Source organism: Vicugna pacos, chromosome 16 (genome assembly GCF_048564905.1).
Source record: "Vicugna pacos chromosome 16, VicPac4, whole genome shotgun sequence".
In the NCBI taxonomy this organism is placed as follows: domain Eukaryota; kingdom Metazoa; phylum Chordata; class Mammalia; order Artiodactyla; family Camelidae; genus Vicugna; species Vicugna pacos.
In genome coordinates this window covers 53142018-53165524 of record NC_133002.1, presented here as the reverse complement: position 1 = coordinate 53165524, position 23507 = coordinate 53142018, and the positions used below count along the sequence as shown (strand labels likewise).

Sequence of the window (23507 nt, the reverse complement as noted above, 5' to 3'; positions counted from 1 at the left end):
CTGGCACATATATTTTTATACAAATATATTCTTCCTTGGGAGTGTTTTCAAGGAATGGCTCAACTTGAATTGTACATGCAATTTAAATTGTATAAGGTGACCAGACAAACTGAAAAAGAGTTCTCTTATCAAAGAGAGAGAAAACATAAAATATAGAGAAAGCATTTTCCCCCAAATTCTATGGCAGAAGATAGGAAACTGTAAGAACTCCTCTGAAAAATGTGTCCAGCGTTGGCGGAGAGCAGACTCCAGGGCAGAGGTCTGTGGAACGACTGTGGAAGGTAGTTGGTGGTTGAGCTCCAAAGGGAGAAGACCCCAGGAACATGACTGGCAAATATCCCACTAGAGAGAGGGGGGAAGGCAGATGTTCACTGTCCCTATGAAGCCAAGGGGAAAGCGGGGCCTCGTGAAGGGGGCTGCTGCTTCAGCTGGGCCTGCCCTCCAGCGCAGTCCCCGCCAGGACCCTAACTCAGGATTTCACGTCTCATCAAGCATGGGCAAAAAGGAGGTAGCTGTGCAATGGCGTATCGGAATGAAATGTTCTAAAAGGTGAGATCTGAATTATAAAGCCAGCGACTTGGGTGTCATGAAATCAACTTTAATCAGATCAGCTGGTGTGCGCTCTATAAACCATGTCTTTCTCCTGCTTAAATCCTTTCAACAACCTCTCACTGCCCTGCGATTGGAAGGAAACGTCCCCATGGAGAACTCAGGCGGCTGCAGGAACTGACTTCCAAGTCCCCTGATCCGTCCTCCTCCCCTTCCTCACTCTGCTGCAGGCCCGCCTGCCTCTGCCTTGTGTCTGAGAACCATGGCTCTCCGTCCCTCCCCCGGGCTTGTCTCAGGTTTTTTTGCCCCAAATTCCTTTCCTCTGGGCTTTTCCATGGCAGGTGCCCTCTTGCTCTGCTGCTGAAATGGCCGCTCAGCAGACCGGCTGTCTCTGATTCACTTCCCCTGTTATTCTGCAACCCAGCCTCCAAATATTTCCATTTTTGTTATGATCCCTCTGTATTCTGTGTACTCATTTCTCTATTTGTTTATTGCCTGGTACGCTCCGTGGAATGAAAACTCCACCTTAACAGCATGCTGCCTATTCCATTTCTCACTGTATCCAAAGCAGGCAGCACAGCATTTGTCACACAGGCGGTTCTCAAAACACGTTTGACCGATGAGTGAAATTCAGTGCGAGTAATTAAATCAATATACTCCTTTCTGACAGTGATGTGTGTAAACTGTTGGCTGTGATGGTCAGACATCACATTTGTGAGACATTTGACTTTTCAGCTTAGATTAGGTTGTGCATACCGTTTTCATGTTTCCTTCTCTGACAACCTTCCTCCAATGCAAAACGATTACAGATGATTAAATTCAGTCAGGACCTAGAGATGCTCTAGCTTTTGTAGGTGTGTAAGGAGAAAGATGCAGGAGGTGAAAACAAAGCCAGAGCACAGGCTCTGAGAGGGGACTTTCCTCTGCAGGTGCTACTGAAAGGGCGCGGCGGAGGGGACGCCCTGGGGTTCCTGGGCTACTGTCCCCAGGAGAACGCGCTGTGGCCCAGCCTGACGGTGCAGGAGCACCTGGAGGTGTTCGCCGCCGTGAAAGGGCTGAGGAAAGCAGATGCCATGGCCGCCGTCACACGGTACACGGGGGAGACACATCTGTTCTCCCCTGAGGGGATGGGGAGACGGCTGGGAGGGCCGGCCTTCATGGAAGCTCAGGGCAGGGGCTCTGAACGCAGACCTGGGCCACAATGGGTAGATTTCCAACTAGAAACTGGTTTCCTAGATTTCAAAGTGTTATTTTTTTCCCTCACATTAAATATGGAAAGAAAAAACTTACCATTGGTAGAATTTATCAACAATACTAATATTTAAATATAAACTGTTTATCATAGGGCAGCTATCTGGATATCCTGAAATGTGCCTACATTTTCTTTTTAAAAGAAAGGCTGTTTTTTCAGGGGATCAGCCAGTGTGAGATGACTGGGTATCATTTTCACAACCGCATTTCTGAGCTCTGGTCCCCACGCATGTCCCGCCTGGCCCTTCTCCCATCAACATTCCTTGTTATCTAGAAGCCTGTAACACTCTGTCTCCTTCAGGCTGGTGGATGCGCTCAAGCTGCAGGAGCAGCTGAAGCTCCCCGTGAAGGCTTTATCCGAGGGAGGAAAGCGAAAGGTAGGGGCGGGGCGGGGTGCTCCTCTGCGCACCCCCAGGTCGGTGCCAGACGCGGTTCCTCTCCTTCCAGCTGTGCTTCGCGCTGAGCCTCCTGGGAAACCCGTCGGTGGTGCTTCTGGACGAGCCGTCCACGGGGATGGACCCCGAGGGGCAGCTGCAGATGTGGTGAGGGGCGCTCCCCGGTCACGGCCCGCGCAGAGGCCCTGCGGGAAATCTTTGAATTGTCTTACTCCTGTAAAAATTGTCCCTTAAACTGTCTTTAATGTGGACAAGGAAAAAACTCTTAATAGCATTAGTAAAACCAATACTCTGCACACACACACACACACACACACACACAGAAAGGAAGGTCGTTCCCCGATACTGCTTCCCACCCACTTCTCACCGAAGGGAAAGTAAGCATTGTCAGGGCCCGAGTGCACTGAGCGGGCGCTACAGCCGCCGGACTGGCCTCGGGCTGCCGTGCACCTCTGTGCCGGCCACACGGCGACCAGCGCTTCCCCTGAGAACGGTCACTCCCGTCCGGTAGTAAAGACGGTGCAGGGGGCGGATTCTGCGTGTTGTCCTGGATGTTTTTGTGCCTTTATTTTCTTCCCGAGGTTATGACACTTCTGTCGTTGAATCCTGTGTCACGCTGTTCCCCTTATCACAGCCTTTTCACCAGTTACCTCCTGTTCAGCCTTCCTCTCCTGACACACCCTAGTCACAAGTCCTGCCTCCTGTAAAGGCGCCTCTTCCAGTGCCCCCGGCTCCCTGCTCGCACCTGGCTTGCCGGCCCCCGTCCCACTCGCCCTCTCAGAGTCCTCCCCTGCTTACTCTCCTGCTGCTGCACGTTCACAGTCATGCTGTCCGCTTTGGATTAATGAGAAGACTTCCTTGACTGCAAATACTCTCTTGCCAATTTAGGCAGGCGATCCGGGCCACCTTTAGAAACACGGAGAGGGGCGCCCTCCTGACCACCCAGTACATGGCAGAGGCCGAGGCCATCTGTGACCGCGTGGCCATCATGGTGTCCGGAAGGCTGAGGTGGGTGCCCGTCCCAGCCCACGCTTGGTCCCCAGGGGCGCAGCTGGAAGAGTCCGTGGACAGAGAGTGATCGCTGTGAACAGCTGGGGCTACTGCATCTGAGTCTAACCAGGGGGATCCTGAGACGACCCCAGCAGCGAGTGCAAAGTCTCCAACATGGCAGTCTATGTCTGTTTCTTCCTCCTCTTACCCCCAGGTGTATTGGTTCCATCCAGCACCTAAAGAACAAATATGGCAAGGATTACCTGCTAGAGATGAAGGTGAAGACCCCCACTCAAGAGGAGGCCCTCCACAGTGAAATTCTAAGGCTTTTCCCCCAGGCTGCGCGGCAGGAAAGGTAACAATGGTTGCCGGTTTTGATCCGACACCACATGTCCCCTTTTCCCTGTCAGTTTCGTTGATCTGTAGTTATTTCAGTCCACCGTTAGCCTGAAAGGAAACCTAAAAGAAAGAAATGATCTGTTGGATATGCTGCAGGAAGTAGACTAGAGAAGAGAGAGCTGATGTGAAAGCTGATATAGCCTGTGTTGTGGTCCTACTGTGCGCCAGGCACTGCCCTGGTCTTGTGTCATCGCATTTAATCCACACCAAGACTTTCCAAAGTAGACACTGTTATTCCAGTGAAAAGTGAAATTTCACAAAAAAGCATTGCGAGACTCTAGCTTTTACAAGAACCCTAACAAATGGAATGGATTATTTTTAAGACTAGGAAGTTGATAGACAGGTTAGATCACATGAGAGAGCTAACAAGTGGCAGAAGTAAGATGTAAAGCTGATTATTTTATTTCCAGTCGATTAACATTTCCAATTTTATATAAGGTCTGGTAACGGCACAATTCTCATGAGAGCAACACAGTAAAAATCAAAGATTACCTTTAGGGTTTTTTTAAATTGAAGTACGTTCAGTTTACAACAATGTGTTAATTTCTGATGTACAGCATAATGTTTCAGCCATACATATCCATACGTAGGGTCATTTTTAACACCTAGAATTCACTGCAGAAGACAGGTGATTTGGGAGTTGGGGGAGAAAACAGTAAAGAGAAATAAGACATAATAACAAGGTGTAAAAATATATTTCTACAGTGGAGTATAAATATCAAAGCAGTGCTGTGACACAATGTGCAGCCCATAACTGAACAGAAATATTTTAAATATTTCATAAAGGTACAGGGGCAGGGAATGAATGAGATGGATGAGAACTGTAGCCCCATAAATACACAAAGTAGTATCTTATGAAATTAAATCTAAATCTCCCTGATTTTCAAATGACAGGAAGATAAACATCTCTCTGAGAAACACATTATGTTTTAAAATTTGTTTTGCTGAACATTATTTGGTGCTGAACTCCTGGAGATTTCTAGTCTCCTAACCAGAGGCTCAGTTATACCATCCTAAGTTAGGAAAGCAGTGTGCGTAGAACGGGGGGAGGTGGGAGAAGTTAGGAAAGCAGTGTGCGTAGAACGGGGGGAGGTGGGAGAGGAGGCATGAATTCTCTGGAGGGTAGACCTAGATTTCCTCCCAAGTCATGGCAGTGCCTGGATGGAAGATGAAGTCAAGCAGCAAGTGTTCAACTTAGAAAAGTAGGTGGAGGGTGATTTTGGCAAACCTTGGCATTTCATTTGCACTTGGACCTGTTGGTCTCCATCCAAAGAGACAAGGACCCTAAATGATCTGAGTCTTACTCTCCTGTCTCCCAGCTCTCCTCGTAATCTGCTTCTTTTTTACTACTATGGAGTCACCCTCATTCATTCATTCACTCATTCATTTCCCCTACACCAGAGTGATGGCTGCGGTTGGTTTCCACTGCCACAGGGGCATGAGCCTCACTCTCCCGTCCTCTCCTCCCAGGTTCCCGTCTCTGATGGTCTACAAGTTGCCAGTGGAAGATGTACGACCTCTAGCCCAAGCTTTCTTCAAATTAGAGAAGGGTAAGAGCTATACGCTTTGAAATAAGATCCTGGAAAGCAGATCATTCCAAATCATAAAATAATTTATCAGCATGACAGAAAGTGGGATGTGATGTGATGTGTTCAATGTAACAGTTAAGCTCTCAAACTGAATTTTAGATCGGGGGGAGGGGGAGCCTGTGTGTGTGTTTGAGGGTTAATGGAGTGATTTTTACCTTTGCTTTGTGGGTGTTCCCACATGTTTTTGTATATTTATAAAATGATACAACCCAAGTCAAAACTGAGTTATATGTGCATTTAAGGCGAATACTTCCTTTTGGGACATTGATGCATATATATATTTAAAATTAAATTTTTTGTGGATTTGCATATTATTTTATTGCCTTAGGCTGTATAGTGAGAAATTGACCACTTTTCTGGTCATTAAGATGGTCTTCTTGCATCTGTCGCACTTTAAAGCTGACCACACTGCACCTGTCGCCACCAGGGTCATGCTTCCCTCACCATCCGAGTCCGTTAGCTGTGCTGCTCTGAACCATGCTAGCCTGAATCCCTCCCTCTGCTCTTTTCATTGTCACTGCGCAGAGATCACCTCTGCTTGCTTGTCCCCTCCCTGAGGAAGAGATTTGAATCTCCTGGTTCCAGAAGACTCCTCTTACTCCTGTGCACAGCATCCGTGGTCCGCGAGGCCTCCTCTTTCCAGTCTCGGAGCTGAGCACCCCAGCATTCTGGGCCATGTGGTCGCTCAGCTCTCCTGTGATTGGCACCATGGCCAGTACTGGCCTGGTCCAGTCGGTGATGTGTTTCCAGTCAGCTGGGCACCTCTCCGGGCTCTGATGACCCTTCTCAGTCTATTTTGGTCAATGAGAAGTGTTTAGAATCCAATCTGGGGCAAGCTGCCATGCTTTCTGACATGAGGCCTGTAAGGGCATTGGTTTCCCTAGGAAACCACAAACATCCTCTGTAAGTGTCTGATACGACCCTTTTCAAAATGTGTCTTCCTTCCACCTCTTGGCTCCTTCCTGGCTCATGTGCGGGGAAGGGAGCCTTCTTGGCAACATTTCTCCCTTAAATGTACATCTCAATAACTGTGCAACATACTGGCATGACAGCGCCCCCCCCCATCTAGGTAAGTGCATAGCTGTTTTTTTTTTTTTTAGAAATACAGCATTTTTTTAAACGGAGGTACTGGAGATTGAACCCAGGACCTTGTGCATGCTAAGCATGTGCTCTACCACTGAGCTACACCCTCCTCACCACCCCCCGTGTATTTTTAACTGAGAGCTGTGCTTAAACCATAAATGATAATTATCTTAACCTTTTCGTTTAAGTTTTTTTAATGTATTTATATTGTATGCTGACTGGTAAGACCACCTGGATATAAAGATATATGAGTCGCTAATGCACGGCCATCCTTCTGCAGTGAAGCAGAGCTTCGACCTGGAGGAGTACAGCCTCTCGCAGTCCACCCTGGAGCAGGTGCGTCCGCTTTAGGGATTTTACGGCCTCCGTGGAATGTGTGTGTAACACGTGCACATGCGCTGCCCTCACGTGGAGCCACAGGGGGCAGTGTGCCACCTTTGTCTCTTTATTTCTGGCCCCCTTTCAGGTTTTCCTGGAGCTCTCCAAGGAGCAGGAGCTGCATGACTTAAACGAGGAACGTCACTCCTCCGTGAAGTGGAAGCTCCTTCCGCAGGAAGAGCCTTGAAACCCCAAGTACCCTATGTTCCCGTTCAAGCCTGTGGTTGTTTTTCAGACACTTACTTATTTTTATAGCATCGGTGTCATATATTTAGAGACACTATTGTAAACACTGACGTGGTTCTTGTGGCGGGAGGAGGGGAGGAGCGGGTGCTGGCAGGCGAGGTGACAGTGAGGACACAGGCACGTGGCTGAGCCCGCCTCCCAGGCACGGCCTCCATGTCTCTGCCCATCACTCTGATGCCATTTTTCTGTATAATGCTGAATAAATAAGTTTACTTTAAAAAAACTGTTTCAGTTTCTGAGAATGATAAACAAATTTGGGGTTTTTCTTTTATTAAAACCTTAAAATACTTTTTTCTAACCTAGACTAAAAAGTCCATATACTTACTCTTCTGGAAGTTTGATACTTTTATAAAGCTGATTATTTTAGTAAGAATTTAAGTGACCAACTCAAGAAGTATTATACCGTGTGAAATAAATTTTAATGTATTTTCTTCTGGCTAAAAATATTAAAACACCATCATTCATAATATCTGAGATCAATATATTTGATAATATATCCACTGGTAACATGTCAATAATATAACAATAGTTCAGGAAACTAAAAACTTGCTATTAGAGATTTATTGTACTTTTTTTATTATATATAAACCAATGGAGTCCCATTTTCGTGTATTTTTAAATCTAGGCTTTAGAGATGCCTGTATTATAACTGATTTTTTTTGTGGATATTTGCCACTTGATCTCAGAAACTGATAAATGTGATAAGAGGTTCAGCGACCAAGGAGGTGGTAAATGTAAAATAAATCTCATATGTGTAGTTTTTAAATATGTTTTCTATTTCATGTATTTTGTGTGCCTTTTTCTTGACTCATTAGCCTATTAACCTATTACCTCCTATTTCAAATTCATTGATACCTAAGTGAAAATAATTTCTAATATGAGAGCTAGTTTGTTGCCTTAATCAATGTGCTACCAAAATGTGAAAAAAGAAAACACCACGCCGTAATCAAGGAAGTAAAAAGTGGTGGCAAGCAGAAGCATTTCCTAGAACAATCTTCTAAAAATACCGGGTGTGATTACCACACGTAAAATGTAGTTAAACAATAGTTTCTGAGTCGTGGAGATGATTCTCTGGGCTTTCCCTGCCAGTTCTTTGCATAGTCTTTCTTCTCTTTTGGAATCCCTGACCCTCTCAGCCTCAGTTAATTCTTAACAGTCCAGAAAGTTCTGCAAACAATACACCCAACAGACTAATTTCAGTGGAGAGCTCCCATTGTAACCTAAGGGAATGATACAAACTAGCTCAGTTTCTGTTTGAAGCAATATGGCAGGTGGATGTGAGAGCTATCTTGGGCAAGCAGAGTTTCAGCACCCAAGTGACTTTTTACTCAGTGGATGGCTGGAACCAGCCGTGAGATCACAGACTACCAGATGCTTGGAAAAAATTAAACTGACAACTGTGTCAAACCTGAACTTAAGTTGTGTGTCTGTCCTTTTGCAAGGAAAAGTCTGGCCAACATTTCAGGTGGCTTCATGTGGGACCAAAGTCTGGTGTTGGCTTCACCTGATGTACCTGCAAAGGAAATCCATCATCACAGACCTGGGACCACCCAAAGCCTGTGTGTTTGATGATCGGCTGGCAAATGTCGACATTTCTGAGGCCAACAAGAAAACCTGAAACTAAAAGCACAGACAAGCTCTGCGGATTTTATCCCCGACATGTCATAGTCAGTTATATTGACAAGACACAGAAGACGGGAAATATATTGCTGTGCCAAAGGTAATTCTTTTTGCTCCTTTTGATCCATCTCACTGTATCCGTCCTTGTTTTTCTCCACATCTCATTTATATTGTATACCATTCTTTTAACCACCTTTTATTTTGCCTTTCCTTGGGGTATGTGGAGACCATAATAAAATTGTATTCAAAGGAAACATACAATTCAAGTAAATTGATTGGCATGGTAGAAACAATGCTCCTTGCTGTTGGACCAGCATCTTTGTTTTTCAACCAGATGTACAATGTCAGGGAAATATGGCTCTGTCCCCCTGTCCCATGCTTCCTCCTCGTATCTTGGTTTCTAGGCTTTTGAATCCTTTTTCACATGTTTGTTTTCTCGCCTCCTCTCTAGACCTATGCCACTTTCAAACCCTTTTCCAAGACATCGATGAACTAACACACTGGGGGAGGACTCTTTTCCCACAGTTGAAAAAAAAAATGCATAGTCTTCCAAGACTCCAGAGAGGCTAAATAATGTTACATAGAACCAGAGCTGCTTAAAGGATCAGGGAAGATATGAGACGTCTTTAAGATGCATAAGACAGAGGAAAAAGCCACATTGTGAAGGTGGGGGGGGGTCAACGTTCTTTTTATAAACTCCAGAATTTCCTTACTTTTTTCTAGTAATTTAAAATTTGCGTCTTCTCCTTTCTCTTTTCAACCGAGAAAAAAGAAATGCATGAGACTTAACTAAATAGAGATTCTAGAGCTGGGATCTTAGCTTTCGGGAGCCTAAGAGATGTATCTCGGTTCTGGAATTGAGAGGTAGCCGGTACCCAGGTTCTAAGGAGGCTGATGCTGGTCTGCTGCCACCAGTCAGAGAACTGCTGAGGACAAAGCATAAGAAGTGCTGGGGATTCTTTTTATCTTGGTTATTTGAAATCTGACTCCCTGGTCTGGTTGGGGCAGTCCTAAAATAAAGGAGAGGAAACTATTTTAGACTTCCAGCCTCTACGATATTAGATGGCATGTGGAAAGAGGGGGGAATAAACGTTGGGGTCCAGTCTTCCAAATATCTTCAGCCCCTCCCTTTCCCCTGAGCTCCACACACGTATCCAACTACTTGCTTAATTTCTCCAGTTGAATGTCTAATTGGCATCTCAAACAACATGTGTCCAAAATATAATGCTTACTATTCTCTTGGCCTTCTCCATCTCAGTAAATCACAACACCCTAGCTGCCAACCTAGGTGCCTGCTTGGTTTCTCCCTTCCCCTCGGCCAGTCCAGTGGTACTATTGACTGCCTGTAAACTGTCCTCCAAATCCGTCCACTTCTTTCCATCCACCGCTGTCACCAGGATCTGAGTCAGCCATTGTCTCTCATCTAGATTTCTGCATTAGCCTTCACTCTGTTGTTCCTACATCCAGTCTTGGACCCTGTGTTTCATTTTCCATGCAGCACCACAAATCCTATCATGTTATCCATCATTCCTTTTAAAATCTACCATTGTGCTGAAATAAAATTCAGACTCCCTATTCAGGCTTAGAGATCCTTATAGGAGATGGCCTCTGCCCATCTCTCTGAGACACCAGCCACATGGATCGTCTTTCTGTTTCTTAAATACACCAAGATTGCTCCTACCACAGGACCTTTGCATCTGCTTTCCCCTCCACCAACTACTTCCTTCCCTCAGACATCCACATGCTTGGCTCCTGATTGCCCTTCAGATCTCAGCTCAAACGTCTCTTCACAAATATCCCCCTGCCCACCCAATCTAAAGTAACTTCTGGCTACTCACACTATTTTCCCTGCTTTATTCTACTGAAATTATCTAGGTTACTTACTTATTTGTGGATGAACTGCCCCCCCCCCGCCCCATTAAAGGCAGTCTTCATGAGTGCAGGGGTCTGATCTGTCTTGTTAATCATTGATTTCCCCTGGACTGGAACAGTGCTTGTCCTAAAATGGTGACCAATAAACAATTACTGAACTAGTTAACTAACTAATATAATCTCTGCTTCTCTTTGTTCTAGTACTTATTATCGTGACATGGAATCATCTGTTACTAACAGTTTTTTCTCTGTTAGACTATCACGTTTTTAGGTGTAGGGGAAGAAAAGTAATTTCCCTGTGTCCTTCTAGATTCTTGGCTGAGACCCCCCTGTAGTAATAAAAAAAGACAGATTAGAAGGAGAAACCCAAACAGAAGTTTAATAACATGTATTTACATAGAAGATACCCAGGAAAACTGAGTAACTTCTCAAAATGGCTCAAATCATCACCTTAAATACCATCTCCAGCTAAAGACAAAAGAAGATATTGAGTGAGGGGAGAGCCAGCTTTGGGAGGTTTTCTGGAAAAGTACCATAAACAAGGGTACAGTTGTTATGCAGACTTAGATCCAAGCCTTCTCCATTGATAAGATTTTGTAGAGTTTTAGTCATCCTCCTCTTCCTGGTACAGAAAGGGAGACACCCTTACAAGTGGAGATTTCCCTTGTAAATGTAATTCTTCTTGCAAAAGGGCAAGACCTTTTCTAGAGCTTGTGTGTCTTCCCTAAAAATAACCAAGTTCAAAATAATCCTTATGCCAGTGAGACATACTTTGGTGTGCTGTATTTTGCTACCCTTCAGAAAGGAAGGGCCCTGTCTCATTTATCTTTTTATTCCCTGTTCCCAGTCCACAGCAGATTGTTCAATAAATCTCAGATAAGTCCTCCAAGAAGTGGAGAATAACTGAAAGATTAAGGGAAACATTATTGAAGACAAATTTCTGTGGCTTCAGAATAAGGCATGTGGCTGAAAATAACGTGAACACTGGCCAAAGAGCTATGGACATTTGAGCAAAAGTGACTGCTGCTTCTAGTTACAATCTGTGAGCTTCCGATCCAAAGAAATCTCTATAATTGAACTACAAATGGAAAATTTAAAAATATCAATGACTAGGAAAATAGATCAAACTTGAGATAGGGGGTTTGCTTTTTTCAAGATGAAAAATACGTGATATATAATGTACCTTCATAGAGAAGTTACTTACTTATTTCTTCAGTAGCTATATACTTATGAACTCCTGATGTGCCAAACACTGATACAGCTATAAAAATATCAAAATAAGTGAAACACTATCAGGAAGGGGTGGGAGGAGAACTCATATTAATTAATCATTGTCTATATGCCAAGCATTCAGGTTACAGTCTTAGAAGGATGATTACTATCACTTTACGGCTGAGGACATTGAGTTGCAGAGTTTGAGTAACTCACCTACGATCACACAGTTGGCACAGCTGAAATTTGAACCCAAGTCTGCGTGGTTCCAAAGCCCCATAATCGTTCCAGTGTATCTGGAGTGAAAATAGCATGTGATGAATGCAACGCAAACATAACTGCATACAACCCAGATGGCAGGAGAGTGATTGACTGTTGGCTCTTCCTGGTGGTGAGTGTCAAGTCTGAAGCAAAGAAGACTTCCACAGTGGGTTTCCTCGAACTTAGATCCTGCAGGAGGACTGGCCCACACCATCAAGGGGAAGGCCAAAGAGCAGCAGGGAGTCATGAGACCACCTAATTTAGTTCCCATTCCAATTTGGAGAAGGCCAAGACCAGAAAATGATAAGATAATTACTAACTGCCCAGAGCATTGGAGGGTTGGAGGATAGGAAGGGAGATCAAAAAAGTTCCCAGAGACACTTATTTTCAGAACTGACCTGAACCATCTGTTATATGACGGTCATGGCCATGGTCTGTGGCCACTCAATATGAGACTCTATTGGACTAATTGCGAAATGCTAACCACAGCTACTGGGCATTTAGTTGCTGCTGTCTAAGCGATGTCACGTCCAGTGTCTTCAGGTTATAAAGTCTGAGTTCCTTTACAAATGACCGTTTCTTTTCTCTGACAAGGGACTTTGAATAGCAGAGATGCTTAAAAACAAAAACAGGGAGATTGCTATTTCTAAGTGAACACAGATTGCTGAAACTCTGTGCTGCACATCTCCTATTCAAAAACGGGGACGTTATGCATAAATCATGCCCTGTGTTTCAGAAAGCTGAAGAGCTTGGCTCCTTTAGGAAATCCCAGCAGGGCAAAGAGATGTCGGCCAAGAACACAGAGAAGGAGGAAATGAGTTCTGGGATGAGAAGGACAGAGCTGTTGGGGAGAAAGAATTTTCCTCTATCCATCAAAGACTCTTTCAGTGGGTCTAATCATCAAATCGACATGAGACAGATTAACAGGAGAAAAAAAGATCTAATTTCATACGTGGAAATATTCCTACAAGCGATTCAAAGACAGATGGTAAAGCGAGGTGACTCCTCATCCATCCTGAAGTAAGAAATGGAAAAAGGCCTAGGGCTTCGAAGGGGCGGAGGGCACCTCACAGGACAAGAGGAAGGAGAGCAGATGCTGGGCAGTTAGATGTTTGCCCTGCGACACAGATGGGCCACTCAGACGCGTTTTACCTCTGGTAACGATTCTCATTCTGTAAAGACCCCCCTCTTTAAATTCTTCTAGGTAATTGAGGGAGGGGTAGAGTTTCTCTTGAGGCACAGGGTCTCAGTTGCCTTCAGCTCAAGATAATCTACATGCCAAGCTGGCACATTTTGGGGAGGCTCGTTCTGAACCCCTTCAAGGGGTTTACTTGTTCCTTCTCATGTATTTCTTCTGAGATTTCTGTGAGAATCGGATACAGAAGGCACAATGTGGGTTATTCATTAGATTTTAGCGCTCCCTCCCCCATATAATGAATGTGCCTTTTAGCTTAAACATACAAGGATTTTTTTTAAAGAAAATAATTAAATTATTGAATGTAGTATTCCCATTTATTATTATTTATTATCCATGCCATCTCATCTTGATTAAAGGGGCTGAGACAGCTTACAATAAAAACAAAGTACAGCCAGACTATTAGGACATGAGTAAAAGAACAGAAAAACTAAAACCGCAACAATACCAAGAAATCACACAGTGAGAAGAGGGGGAAAAATGGATACAAATTTAGGCATATGTAAAGTGAGACACCATTTCTGAAAACGGTTTTAAAAGGGAGTGGTGTAATTTTTCATTATTAAAAATGGCAGCAGCAGGGTCTCAAAGGAACCAGCCCACGCTGGCCAGCCAGATTTCACAATCCTTGAACGCCTGAAAATGCTGCAGCTGCAAAAGACCTCTGGGAAAGAAAGTGATGTACCCCTCAGCCTGGAACATTCCACAAAACAAAAGGGAAATAAACAATCGTCCTTGTAGGTAGCTAAGAAAATAACTCCATCATGGTGGCATTCTATTAAGAAAAACAATTTTTTTTCTGTAAAATGCATAAACACTGGTATATGACAGCTTGAAATCACGTAAAAATTCATACGTCTTGTTTCGTAAACCCAGGAGAAACTGAAGTAGATTACTTCCAGTAAAAGCAGCATGGAGCAATCAGATGATTCTCCTTCACAGAAAACAAGTATAAAACTGGACAAAATTGCAAAAAAACAACCATTTAAAGCTACTGAAAAATAATGAATAGAAGACAACAAATTGTGAATATCTTCCTCTTTAAACAGTGCTGCTGTATCTGGTGGAACGGCGACGAGTCGGCGGCATCCTTGCCTGGAAGTGTTCCCATCCCTCCCACACACACTCAGGCAGCATCACCTGGGAAGGGAGGTGGTGAGCTCAGCACAGAGCTGGCAGCAGACTCACAAGTCTCCTGCTGGAAGCAGGGAACTCAATTCAGGGCAGCTAGAACCTTTTTTTTTATTTTAATAACTTATAAAAAGTAGTTATTTTATAATGTGCTATTTTATAAATCATAATTTTATTCTAAAATAATTAGTTGACTATAAGTAATTTATTCATTAGCTATAAATTAATAATTTTTACTGTTTCATCAAGGTCATTCTTTTTTTAAATTTTTTTAATTTTTATTGAAGTATAGTCAGTTTACAATGTTGCATCAATTTCTAGTGTGCAGCACACTGCTTCAGTCATATAGGAACATACATATATTCACTTTCATATTCTCTGTCACCGTATCACAAGATATTGAATATAGTTCCCTGTGCTATATATACAGTGTGACTTATGGTTTATCTATTTTTTATATGTTAGCTATATCTACGAATCTCCAACTCCCAACTTATCCCTTTCCAGGACAGCTTGAAACTTAATGGAGAGATCCCAGAGGTCAGCAAGCCATGGAAAGATCGAGAAAATAAATGAATCACGTGAGCATGACTGTCTACAAACCTGCGAATGTCGTGCTATCCTGGCCAAAACGTGAAAAACAAGGGAGACTTGAGAACTTGCTAGGACCTGGAATATATTCTTCAACTCACACTCAGCTCAGGCAGCAGAAGGAGGGAAACTTGCAGGCTCAGGTGTCAGGGGCATAACCTCTGCCCAAATCGTGGTCTGATGTCCACGGTATGAAGATGCTGGGAAATCCCTAAGAAGCCACCTAGAGTCTCCACATCTTCTTCCCCCCATCATGTGACCCCCCCCTGCTCCCTCTGCTCCAGCACAGCATGGTTTTCAGGTAGCTTTGGGGCACCTGGGGGCAAGGCTCAGAGTCATTTATTATAAACTATGGTGGCCTCAGAAGTAGGAGCTGTGGGCAGGGCAGTGAGAAGCATGCATCATAAAAAAAAAAAAATTACTCAATAGAGACACAGAGAACAAGGCAAAACCTGGTCCTTTCTCACCCTACAGACAGGAATTTGTAACAGCGTCTGATGTGGAAATGCACTCATAGGCAAGAAAAAGGCTCAGGAGTGTTGAAATCTGAAGTCTTTGGTTGGAGCCAGGTACCAGCAGGAGTCTGCCTTCCTGAATGCCCTTGGACCCCAGAAGCACAGTTCACAGAAAAGGGACCCAGATTAAGACAACAAATCACACAGACACATTTGATCTCCTTTTTCTCTGTCATCTTCCAACTAATCTACATAATGGCCCACAGAAAGCACATCCAAGGCTTTGTGCCATCACCATAAACCCAAGAAGGCTCCCACTCAAGCCAAAGCCTCAAGAAATTGTTCGGAAGATAATGTAACAGTCTTGGTTGAAATAACAGAGGTCAGATCTGGCAGCTGTAAAAGGCTGTATTGTAAAGATATTGGGGCGCTCACAGAAACGCTAGAAAAGGTAAAGACCTAGTCTCAGAAAGTAGTCAGGCACCAGAAGAAGTGAAGCAGTAGGAAGATGCAGCTGTCACGCCTCAGACACAACCTGGATCAGAGTCACAGTACCGGCACCACTGCTGCAAGGCTGTTGCTGCCCTCAGCAATGGTCTCAGCCACTGAATTCTCAGTGCTGTCACTGCTGAGTCCCCAGCCCACCCGCTAAAGACTGTCCCTACTCTCTCTTCATCTTTACTTCACTTACTCTGGGTTCAAAGACTCAAGCTGGGGCGTCCTACTGGATGGGCTGAGAGGGAAGACAGGTCCATCTGGCTACCATAATCCACCAAGGCTTAATTTTTTTTTTATCAATTGCTCAATCTAGTGTTCAAAAGAGTTGTACTAAGTTTAAGAAAGGTTGCATGAGGATTAGAAAAATGGCTTGGTTTGAGCAGGTAACGCTTCAGAGGATGGAAAAGGCTGACTCGTCACGGAAAGAACATGTACCCTTAAAAGACAAAGCTTCATAGGTGAGAATATCCGGAAGCCCAGCAGCTGTGGAAGTGTGAAAGGGAAAAGGTCACTTAATACCACACGGGAAAAATCAGATTTATCGCAGGATTTTCTTGTTCTATTCTTTGTTGCAGTTTTGTTGTTGTTTGATTGGGTTTTTCCCTTGTCACTCCTCCAGAATGACTATACTTTTCTTGTGTTGCAGCAAAGTGTGTTACAGCTCAGTGTTACAGCTCAGTTGTGACAGCAACCTGGATCCGGGCGAGAGACCAAGCAGCACTCAGAGGGTTGGAGAACAGGATGATTACGCCAGAAGGCCAAGAGGAGTTAACACTCCAAGCTCTGTAGGTTTACACAGCCTTTTATAGGCTACCAGTCTAGACTTCACAAAATTTTGCAACATCATATGCAAATAAGGTATAACAAAGGAGACTAATTAGGAACAATCTTTGTGGAAATGGACCAATCAGGAGTGGTAGAAATGGACCAATCAAGAGTGAGCTCCATGCAAATAAGGCACTACAAATGGACCAATCAGGATTTAGCTCAGGGAACCAATAGAATCTTAGGGGTAAGTTCCACTTTGTTAGAAGTAAGACATTTCAGAGGCAAAAAATGAGATAATGCCACTGGGCCAGGGAACTGGATGGTGCTGGCAGGAGAGTAGTGGCCCCGCCTGGGGGTCCTGCTGGTCTTTTTCATGGGGCTTCCCACTTGATACTCATCAATTATTATCTATCTTAAATTTAAATCTTTTAAATATTTGGACACCACATGAGATTTTCTTCCATATCCAAATAAAACATCCTGGACCAAAATAAATTCACTAAACATCATTTTATATATATATATATACATATACATATACATATATGTATATATATATTATGATGATATATAATATATATATTATGATGGAGAGAATTACAAAATCATATGGATGGTCAACTCCTTAGGTTAATGGATGGTTCCCCAATACACTGACCAAAAGAGCTCAGTCAACAATTGGTTATATCTGCTTTGCTGTAGTTATTAACCACTTTGCTGGTTGCTTTTGAAGCATCCCAAAGTTTTCAAATAATTTCCTATATGTCGACATGATTGATCACCACCCTGTTCTGGTCCCGAGCCACCCTTTCATGACACGGTGATAACAGAGTTGAGACTCCCAAATCACCAGAAATTTTATTGGATTCCAACCTTCTCTTTAAGCTGTATGCTGGGGCTTTTCCATCTTCTTAAGTCCAAACTTTCAGGGTCTACACATTTTTGAGTCAACTACAGAGCATTTTCTTCAACAAGGGATATTGTACAATTTGGGTAGTTTGCCAAGCAAAGCTTTTCAAAGTCAAGAGGGGAATTTGAAATTTCACAAGCTTTGGATTAATATTAAAGACCGATAAAAGACAATCTTCATGGTACTATTTGCCTTAAACTCATTAACTGGGAAACTCGGTCATCACGTCAAGAAGGACTAAGTAAGACTTACTTTGTGACTTTTCCAAGTCAGAAAAGGAAAACAAACCACTTGGGCTCTTATGTAAATTATCTTTTAATAAATCAATTAAAATAAAGTGCATTTTATCTTTTTGCTTGTTCTTGAGACTTTGCTGCAAGTAAATCCAGTTTTCACCATCCGCTCCTGCGATGACTTGGAGAACTCCTCCCACACATGCACCACATTTTGCTTAAACAGGATAATGGACCTCAGACTACTCTCACCAGTTTGGTACGTGTCTTTACGTAGAGCCATGTGCCATTCTTTCTCAAATATACCAGAAAGTGGTGAGTCTTGTGTGAGTGAGGAGCAGAGAGTGGGAAGAGGCTGATACTTGGCCACTTTTCTATTTGCTATCTCAATCTTAAGTGGAAGATTTCTGTTTCTAGATAAATACGTCCTTCCCTCCCACTTCAAATCCTAAGAGACTGTGAAAAAGATGAGAAAAGAAAATGTATAATGAATATTGAGACAGAGAGAAAGAGAGAGAGACTTGGTGGACAAGAAACTGTGAAGAATTCCTGAAAAAAGAAAGAAAGGAAGAAAGCAAGCTACCAAGACAATGAAAAAGGAAACGTACCCCAAAATGCAGATCAGAGGGGACTGTAAGAAAAAGTAGAAGCGATATGGAACCCCACACTTAGCAGGGGTTGATGCCAGGGGTAATGGGCACCCAAGGCCAAATAGCAGATGATCTTTTGCGAAGGTTGGCCCCGCACAGCACCCTCCGCTTGGGCCAGCAGTGGCTGGGGAATCCAATATGGCTGGAGAACATTAGAGAAAAAAGACCAATGGGTCATAAAACAAGACTGCAGTGGAAGGATGTGTTGGAACCAAAAGCGTGCTCCTAATAGACTAGTCCTGAACATATCTTCTTGAGAGCTTCCCATGTCATTTGGTAAACAAAGCCACATCTGTTCTCCACAATAGTGAGTTGTTTATGCTACATTAGTGATAAATTCTTCCCCCACGGAAGTCCTTAAGCTGTGTGATTAATTCTTCTCTCCCCAGCCTGATTCTCTTTCTTTTTGGCTAAGTTGGGTCTGAGGTATCGAAGATCATTCGGTTCATCAGGGATGTTCCAGCCTTGGTTTTTCTGACAAAGCAGCTCACAACACATCGCGTCCCGACCTGGGCATGCTCCCAGCCTCTGCCTGCTAACCCCTCTGGCTCAGCATCCCCAGTGGCTCACACTGTCTGCCATGTGTCTGCTGCTACCTTCTACTTCAAAAGTGCGAATTCCCAGGGAATCAATTCCCCGCTATTGGAATTCTTCATGCCTGTCAGACTCAAGTAATCTGAGGGCACAGACTTTGGGACACAGAGACAAGAGAGAAATGAGCTAGGAAGACCCAGGAGAGCGGTATTTCCTGTCAGCTGCGGCAATGGGAATGATTTGAAAACTGCTCCAGACACAGTATTTTGATCAAATGGAGTCACTTTGGTTAGTATGTCATTATGAGATTAAAAAAAATAGAATTAAAGCAGTCTAGAGTTAATAATAAATAGATCCTATTCCCACTATGTAATTAGATAAAGAATAATTTAAAAGCTGGTCTTCCTAAGGACATGAGCAAGGATTCTGATCAAAAGGGAATTGATTTCTGAGATTAACCTTTGTATTAGCTTCATCAAGAATTTGAGCCCTTCTTTTATTTTATAATAATTCAGATTCTGGAATATTAAGTGACCACACTGGCATGATCAAACATAAGACTACTTCTTTAGGTTTTAATGATTTGCCTCAGGCTGCATTAGTGTGTGGTTTATAGAAGAACTTTATTTTTAGTAAAATATAAATTATATATTAAAATACCCAGAGCTATTATTTAGTTAGTATCTAAAACTCATAAAAAGTTTTCTGGAGTGTTATCATCATTTATTATGGTTATGAATATTTAAAGTTTTTTCCCTTATAATAATAGCAGCTTAAGTTTTAATAACTTTATCAAATAATCATAGTTTTTTGAAAATATTTACCTATTTTAATAGCCTAAGTATGTATTTAGTAATTTCATTGCAGTATCTAAATTTTAAAATGTGGGCCCAGAAGGACACAGAATTAACAATCATTGGCTGCCCTTTGCTGGCGCTGGGATAAACACTGAGGTCCCACACGAAGCCTTAACTTTCTGGAGGTTCTTAACAAATCTGAGAAACCACATCACACAGAGTGGTCTCAGTCTTCATACAATTCATAAACATTAACTATGCTTATTTTTGCAAAACCACAACACAGTTTTAAAAGATAAAATAATATATTAAGGAATTTTATGAGTTTCTTCTATGAAATTTTCCATTCTCTAATAATGCTTGTATATACATATACCATTATGTCTACTTCTTCGATGTTTCAACCACTCACTTCATTTATTCAATCAGTTTTTATTCAATCAGTGACATACAAAGTATGTCACTAACATATTGTAAATTCTGGGGATATAAAGATGAATAAGATACACTATCTACCCTCAAGAAACTCAGCAGAATGGGAGAGATAGAAACAAATTAGACGACTCCAATAAAATATAATAGATGCTCTAATTAATGTGTCCCTAGTGTCTTGTGAAGTGAAGAAGGGGCTGGCAATTCTTCCTGGAAGCCTTTCCCCCTCAGCCTCCATCTCTCTCCCATAACTGGCCATGATATCAAAGGACAGCATGTATCTTATTACATGTTGTCATATTAGTTTTATAATTCTCAATCTAAATGAAAAGAAACTTGAATTTCTTTTGAATCTAAAGGTTATTAAATCTAAAGGTAACTTTTTACTTGTGCAAATATTTTTGAGGACTAATAGCCTAGGATTAAAAAAAATCATCAAAGCACTTGGAGCAAATAAATAAAATAATTTTACTACCAGGTATGATCATTCTTAAGTTTTACCTGTAGTTTTTGTCTAAAAAGTTACCTATCAGCTTTCATAAAATATAGTTGCATCAATTATTATAATATAGTAAATTCCAATTTTGTTAATTTTTTCATTAACTTATTCTTATAAACTGATTCTTATTAACTTATTCTTTCTTGTATCTCTAAGCTAACTCCACCTGATACTTTGTTGCACAGGAAATACCTACTTCTCACTTGATTCACAATGAATATTCTCTATTAAAATGTGAATCCAGTTACATTTGAGCTTTGGGGTATGACAAAGCATTTGCTTAAGAACAGGAGAAAAGGGAGAGCACGAGATTTTGTGGCCATCTTCCTGGATTCAGAAATCAATTAGGGTTCAATATTGTCTCCATCATGCAAGAACTAAATGAACTACTTGACCTCTGACACTTGACTAAATTGACATGCAACCAAAAGTACTCACGTCTTGGCACTAAGCCTTAAATCTCTGAATTGTTTTATAAGGAAGAGGTCAGCATCTGCTTTGATTCAGGACACTTGAATCAAAAAACATGTTGTTGGTCTGTCTTTGGGTGTGGGAATTTAGTGCTGTGGTCACCCTGGTCAGATTAAATATTTGTGATGTTTCTCATTGAGTTGTTGACTTCCTGCAGCTATTGAAAAATCTCTAATTAACACTGGCTTGAAACATCAGAGGACTGGCTCTCCCATTAATATTCTTCATCTCAGTGCTACATGGAAGTGATGAGTAAATTTACCTCTCCAGCCAGTTTGGCCATTTGAAAGTCTGCAAATCCAACTTTATGTCACTCCGATTAAACCAGGCAGCTGAACAAAATAAATGATCATCCCATTTTGCTTCAAAATTACCTTTAAGGAAGTTTTGTTTTGAGAATGAGACAATATGGCCTATCAGAATCTTCTTTCAAGGAAACGTAGGAATAAAATGAAAAGGTGCTGAAGGAAGTAATGCAGTCAGGTCCGTGTTGATACCCTCAAGTCATGTGACCAAGGCTTGTTGAAGCCTCTATGAAAATAAAATATAAAATAAAATAAAATCCTTTAAGGAAAAGTAAAGTAAGAGGAAGGAACCCCGTGGAAGGAACATAGAAAATGGAGCCAGGTGGTCATAACAGACCAGTTGTTCCATCGCATAATCTTGAGTTCTTAGAAAAACCACGAACACACAACTATAAGGACTTATGCTAATTCTGCTAAGGGTCCTACCTGGAAAAACTGCCAAAGAGAAGCTCCAATGACAGCCAATCATCGAAAACCTGAGGTCAGGCTGCAAGGGTCATTCAATCCCCTTTGCAGGTCTCCCAATTGTGACTTTTAACTGTTGGTTTTGCTTTGAAAAATCCCTTCCCCCTCCTTCCCCTTCCCCAACCTTGCAACTTTGCAAACAATAAAGCTGCCCTTTTGCTTTAAGACAACCCTGAGTCTTTTCTGGAATTTATTTCTAATTTAGGATGGCACATCCCTTAAGGCAAAGCATTTATCATTTGCTGTTACTCTTTGCTCTAAAATGCATACAATCAACACTCCTGGTATCAGCATCCTCTGAACTTACTGCCACCCACCTACTTTTGACAGTTAAGTGTTCTTCCAAACGTGGCAATTATAAATTTTTTCAGTAATAAACCTCATTGATTCCTTAAGTTTGTGCAGCTCAGTTATAACCCAACAGAGTTCCCGGATGTGGCTTGTTTGTCTCTGTGTCTCAAGCGTACACTGATGAATCTTATATACTGTTGGAAAAGATACTTGAGCAGACAGGGCAATCATAGCTCTCTTGAAGGGTGGACATTGTGAAAACATGTCGGTAAAAGAAGGAATGCAAAAAAAAAAAAAAAAGGATTCAAAAGGAGGAGCACTGAAAATAATTTTATACAAGATTGACTCTCAGCCAGCCTCAACCACGGCAGCTTCCTGGCTTCCCGCCTCATCCCTCAGGTCCTCACCCCAGATCACACTCTACCTCTGACTGCCCTTTTCTTATTCAGAATAACCCTCTTTGGACTTCAGAGCTCAGTAAGCCAAAGAGAGATTTTCAAAGTCCTCCTTTATTTAAAGGTCAAAGCGTGTCTCCCAAGTGGCTGTGGTGGAGGAATGGAGGAAACAGGGGGGTATGTGGTGCCTATCTTGGGAGGATTTTGAGACAATACTGTTGCCACAATTATATTATTTACCTCTAGAAGGTTGTTCTAGGACCAGAATTGCCTTTTACGTTTTCAGAATGGTGCCACCAAAAATGGGACTTCATTCATCTAAGAAATGTACTCAGTGATGTAATGGAATCCTGAATTGTTTCTTAAAGACCATTTTTTCTTGGTGCAGCCACTATGGACAATAGTATGGGGGTTCCTTATAAAACTAAAAATAGCAACCTCATTCCTGGGCATATAGCCTATCTGGAGAAAACTCTAATTTGAAAAGCACTATTTACAATAGACAAGACATGGAAGCTACCTAAATGTCCATTGACAGGTGATTGGACAAAGAAGATACGGTGTGTGTGTGTGTGTGTGTGTGTGTGTGTGTGTGCGCAACAGAATATTACTCAGTCATACAAAAGAATGAAATAATGCTCTCTTCTCTGATTGACACTTAGTGTCTGTAATTTGTCTTCTTGATAAAATTGTGGGGAAGTTGAGGAGAAGAACTGGGTTTTCTAGAGCTACTGTGTTCTTACTCAGCGTTTGGTGAGGGTTCAGGAAGCTTGAGGCCGTGGGTTTGATGTTCGGCCAACCTGGGTTTTAATCCTGGCTAATTAGCAGTTGTATGATCTTGGTTACATTGCTAATGTCTGAACATTGATTTACTCTTCTGGAAAAAAAATCAGTCGATCAGTCTATCCACGTCAGCCATCTGCACAGTAGGAATCCGAACACTCAGTGAGCTGTGACTACAGTGAAGTTTAGGTTCTTCCAGACTTTGTTTAGTCCATTTCAAACACTGCACACCACTCCGTGGGGCGTTCGCATCTCCAGG

The 23507-nt window shown here is 42.4% G+C and overlaps 1 protein-coding gene across 6 annotated transcripts in view; it reads left to right on the top strand.

The window, feature by feature from the left end:
• The window catches only part of ABCA8 (ATP binding cassette subfamily A member 8), a 65114-nt gene extending 57468 nt beyond the window's left edge, over window positions 1-7646 (top strand). For all 6 annotated transcript variants that reach the window (XM_072939477.1, XM_072939478.1, XM_072939474.1 and 3 more), the window contains 8 exons: window positions 1479-1639; window positions 2102-2177; window positions 2248-2342; window positions 3084-3203; window positions 3400-3540; window positions 5055-5134; window positions 6537-6592; window positions 6723-7646. In XM_072939477.1, coding sequence (XP_072795578.1) covers window positions 1479-1639; window positions 2102-2177; window positions 2248-2342; window positions 3084-3203; window positions 3400-3540; window positions 5055-5134; window positions 6537-6592; window positions 6723-6821 — 828 coding nt within the window. In that variant the 3' untranslated portion in view covers window positions 6822-7646. The remainder of the gene's footprint in view (window positions 1-1478; window positions 1640-2101; window positions 2178-2247; window positions 2343-3083; window positions 3204-3399; window positions 3541-5054; window positions 5135-6536; window positions 6593-6722) is intronic.
• The last annotated feature ends 15861 nt before the right edge of the window (window positions 7647-23507 follow it).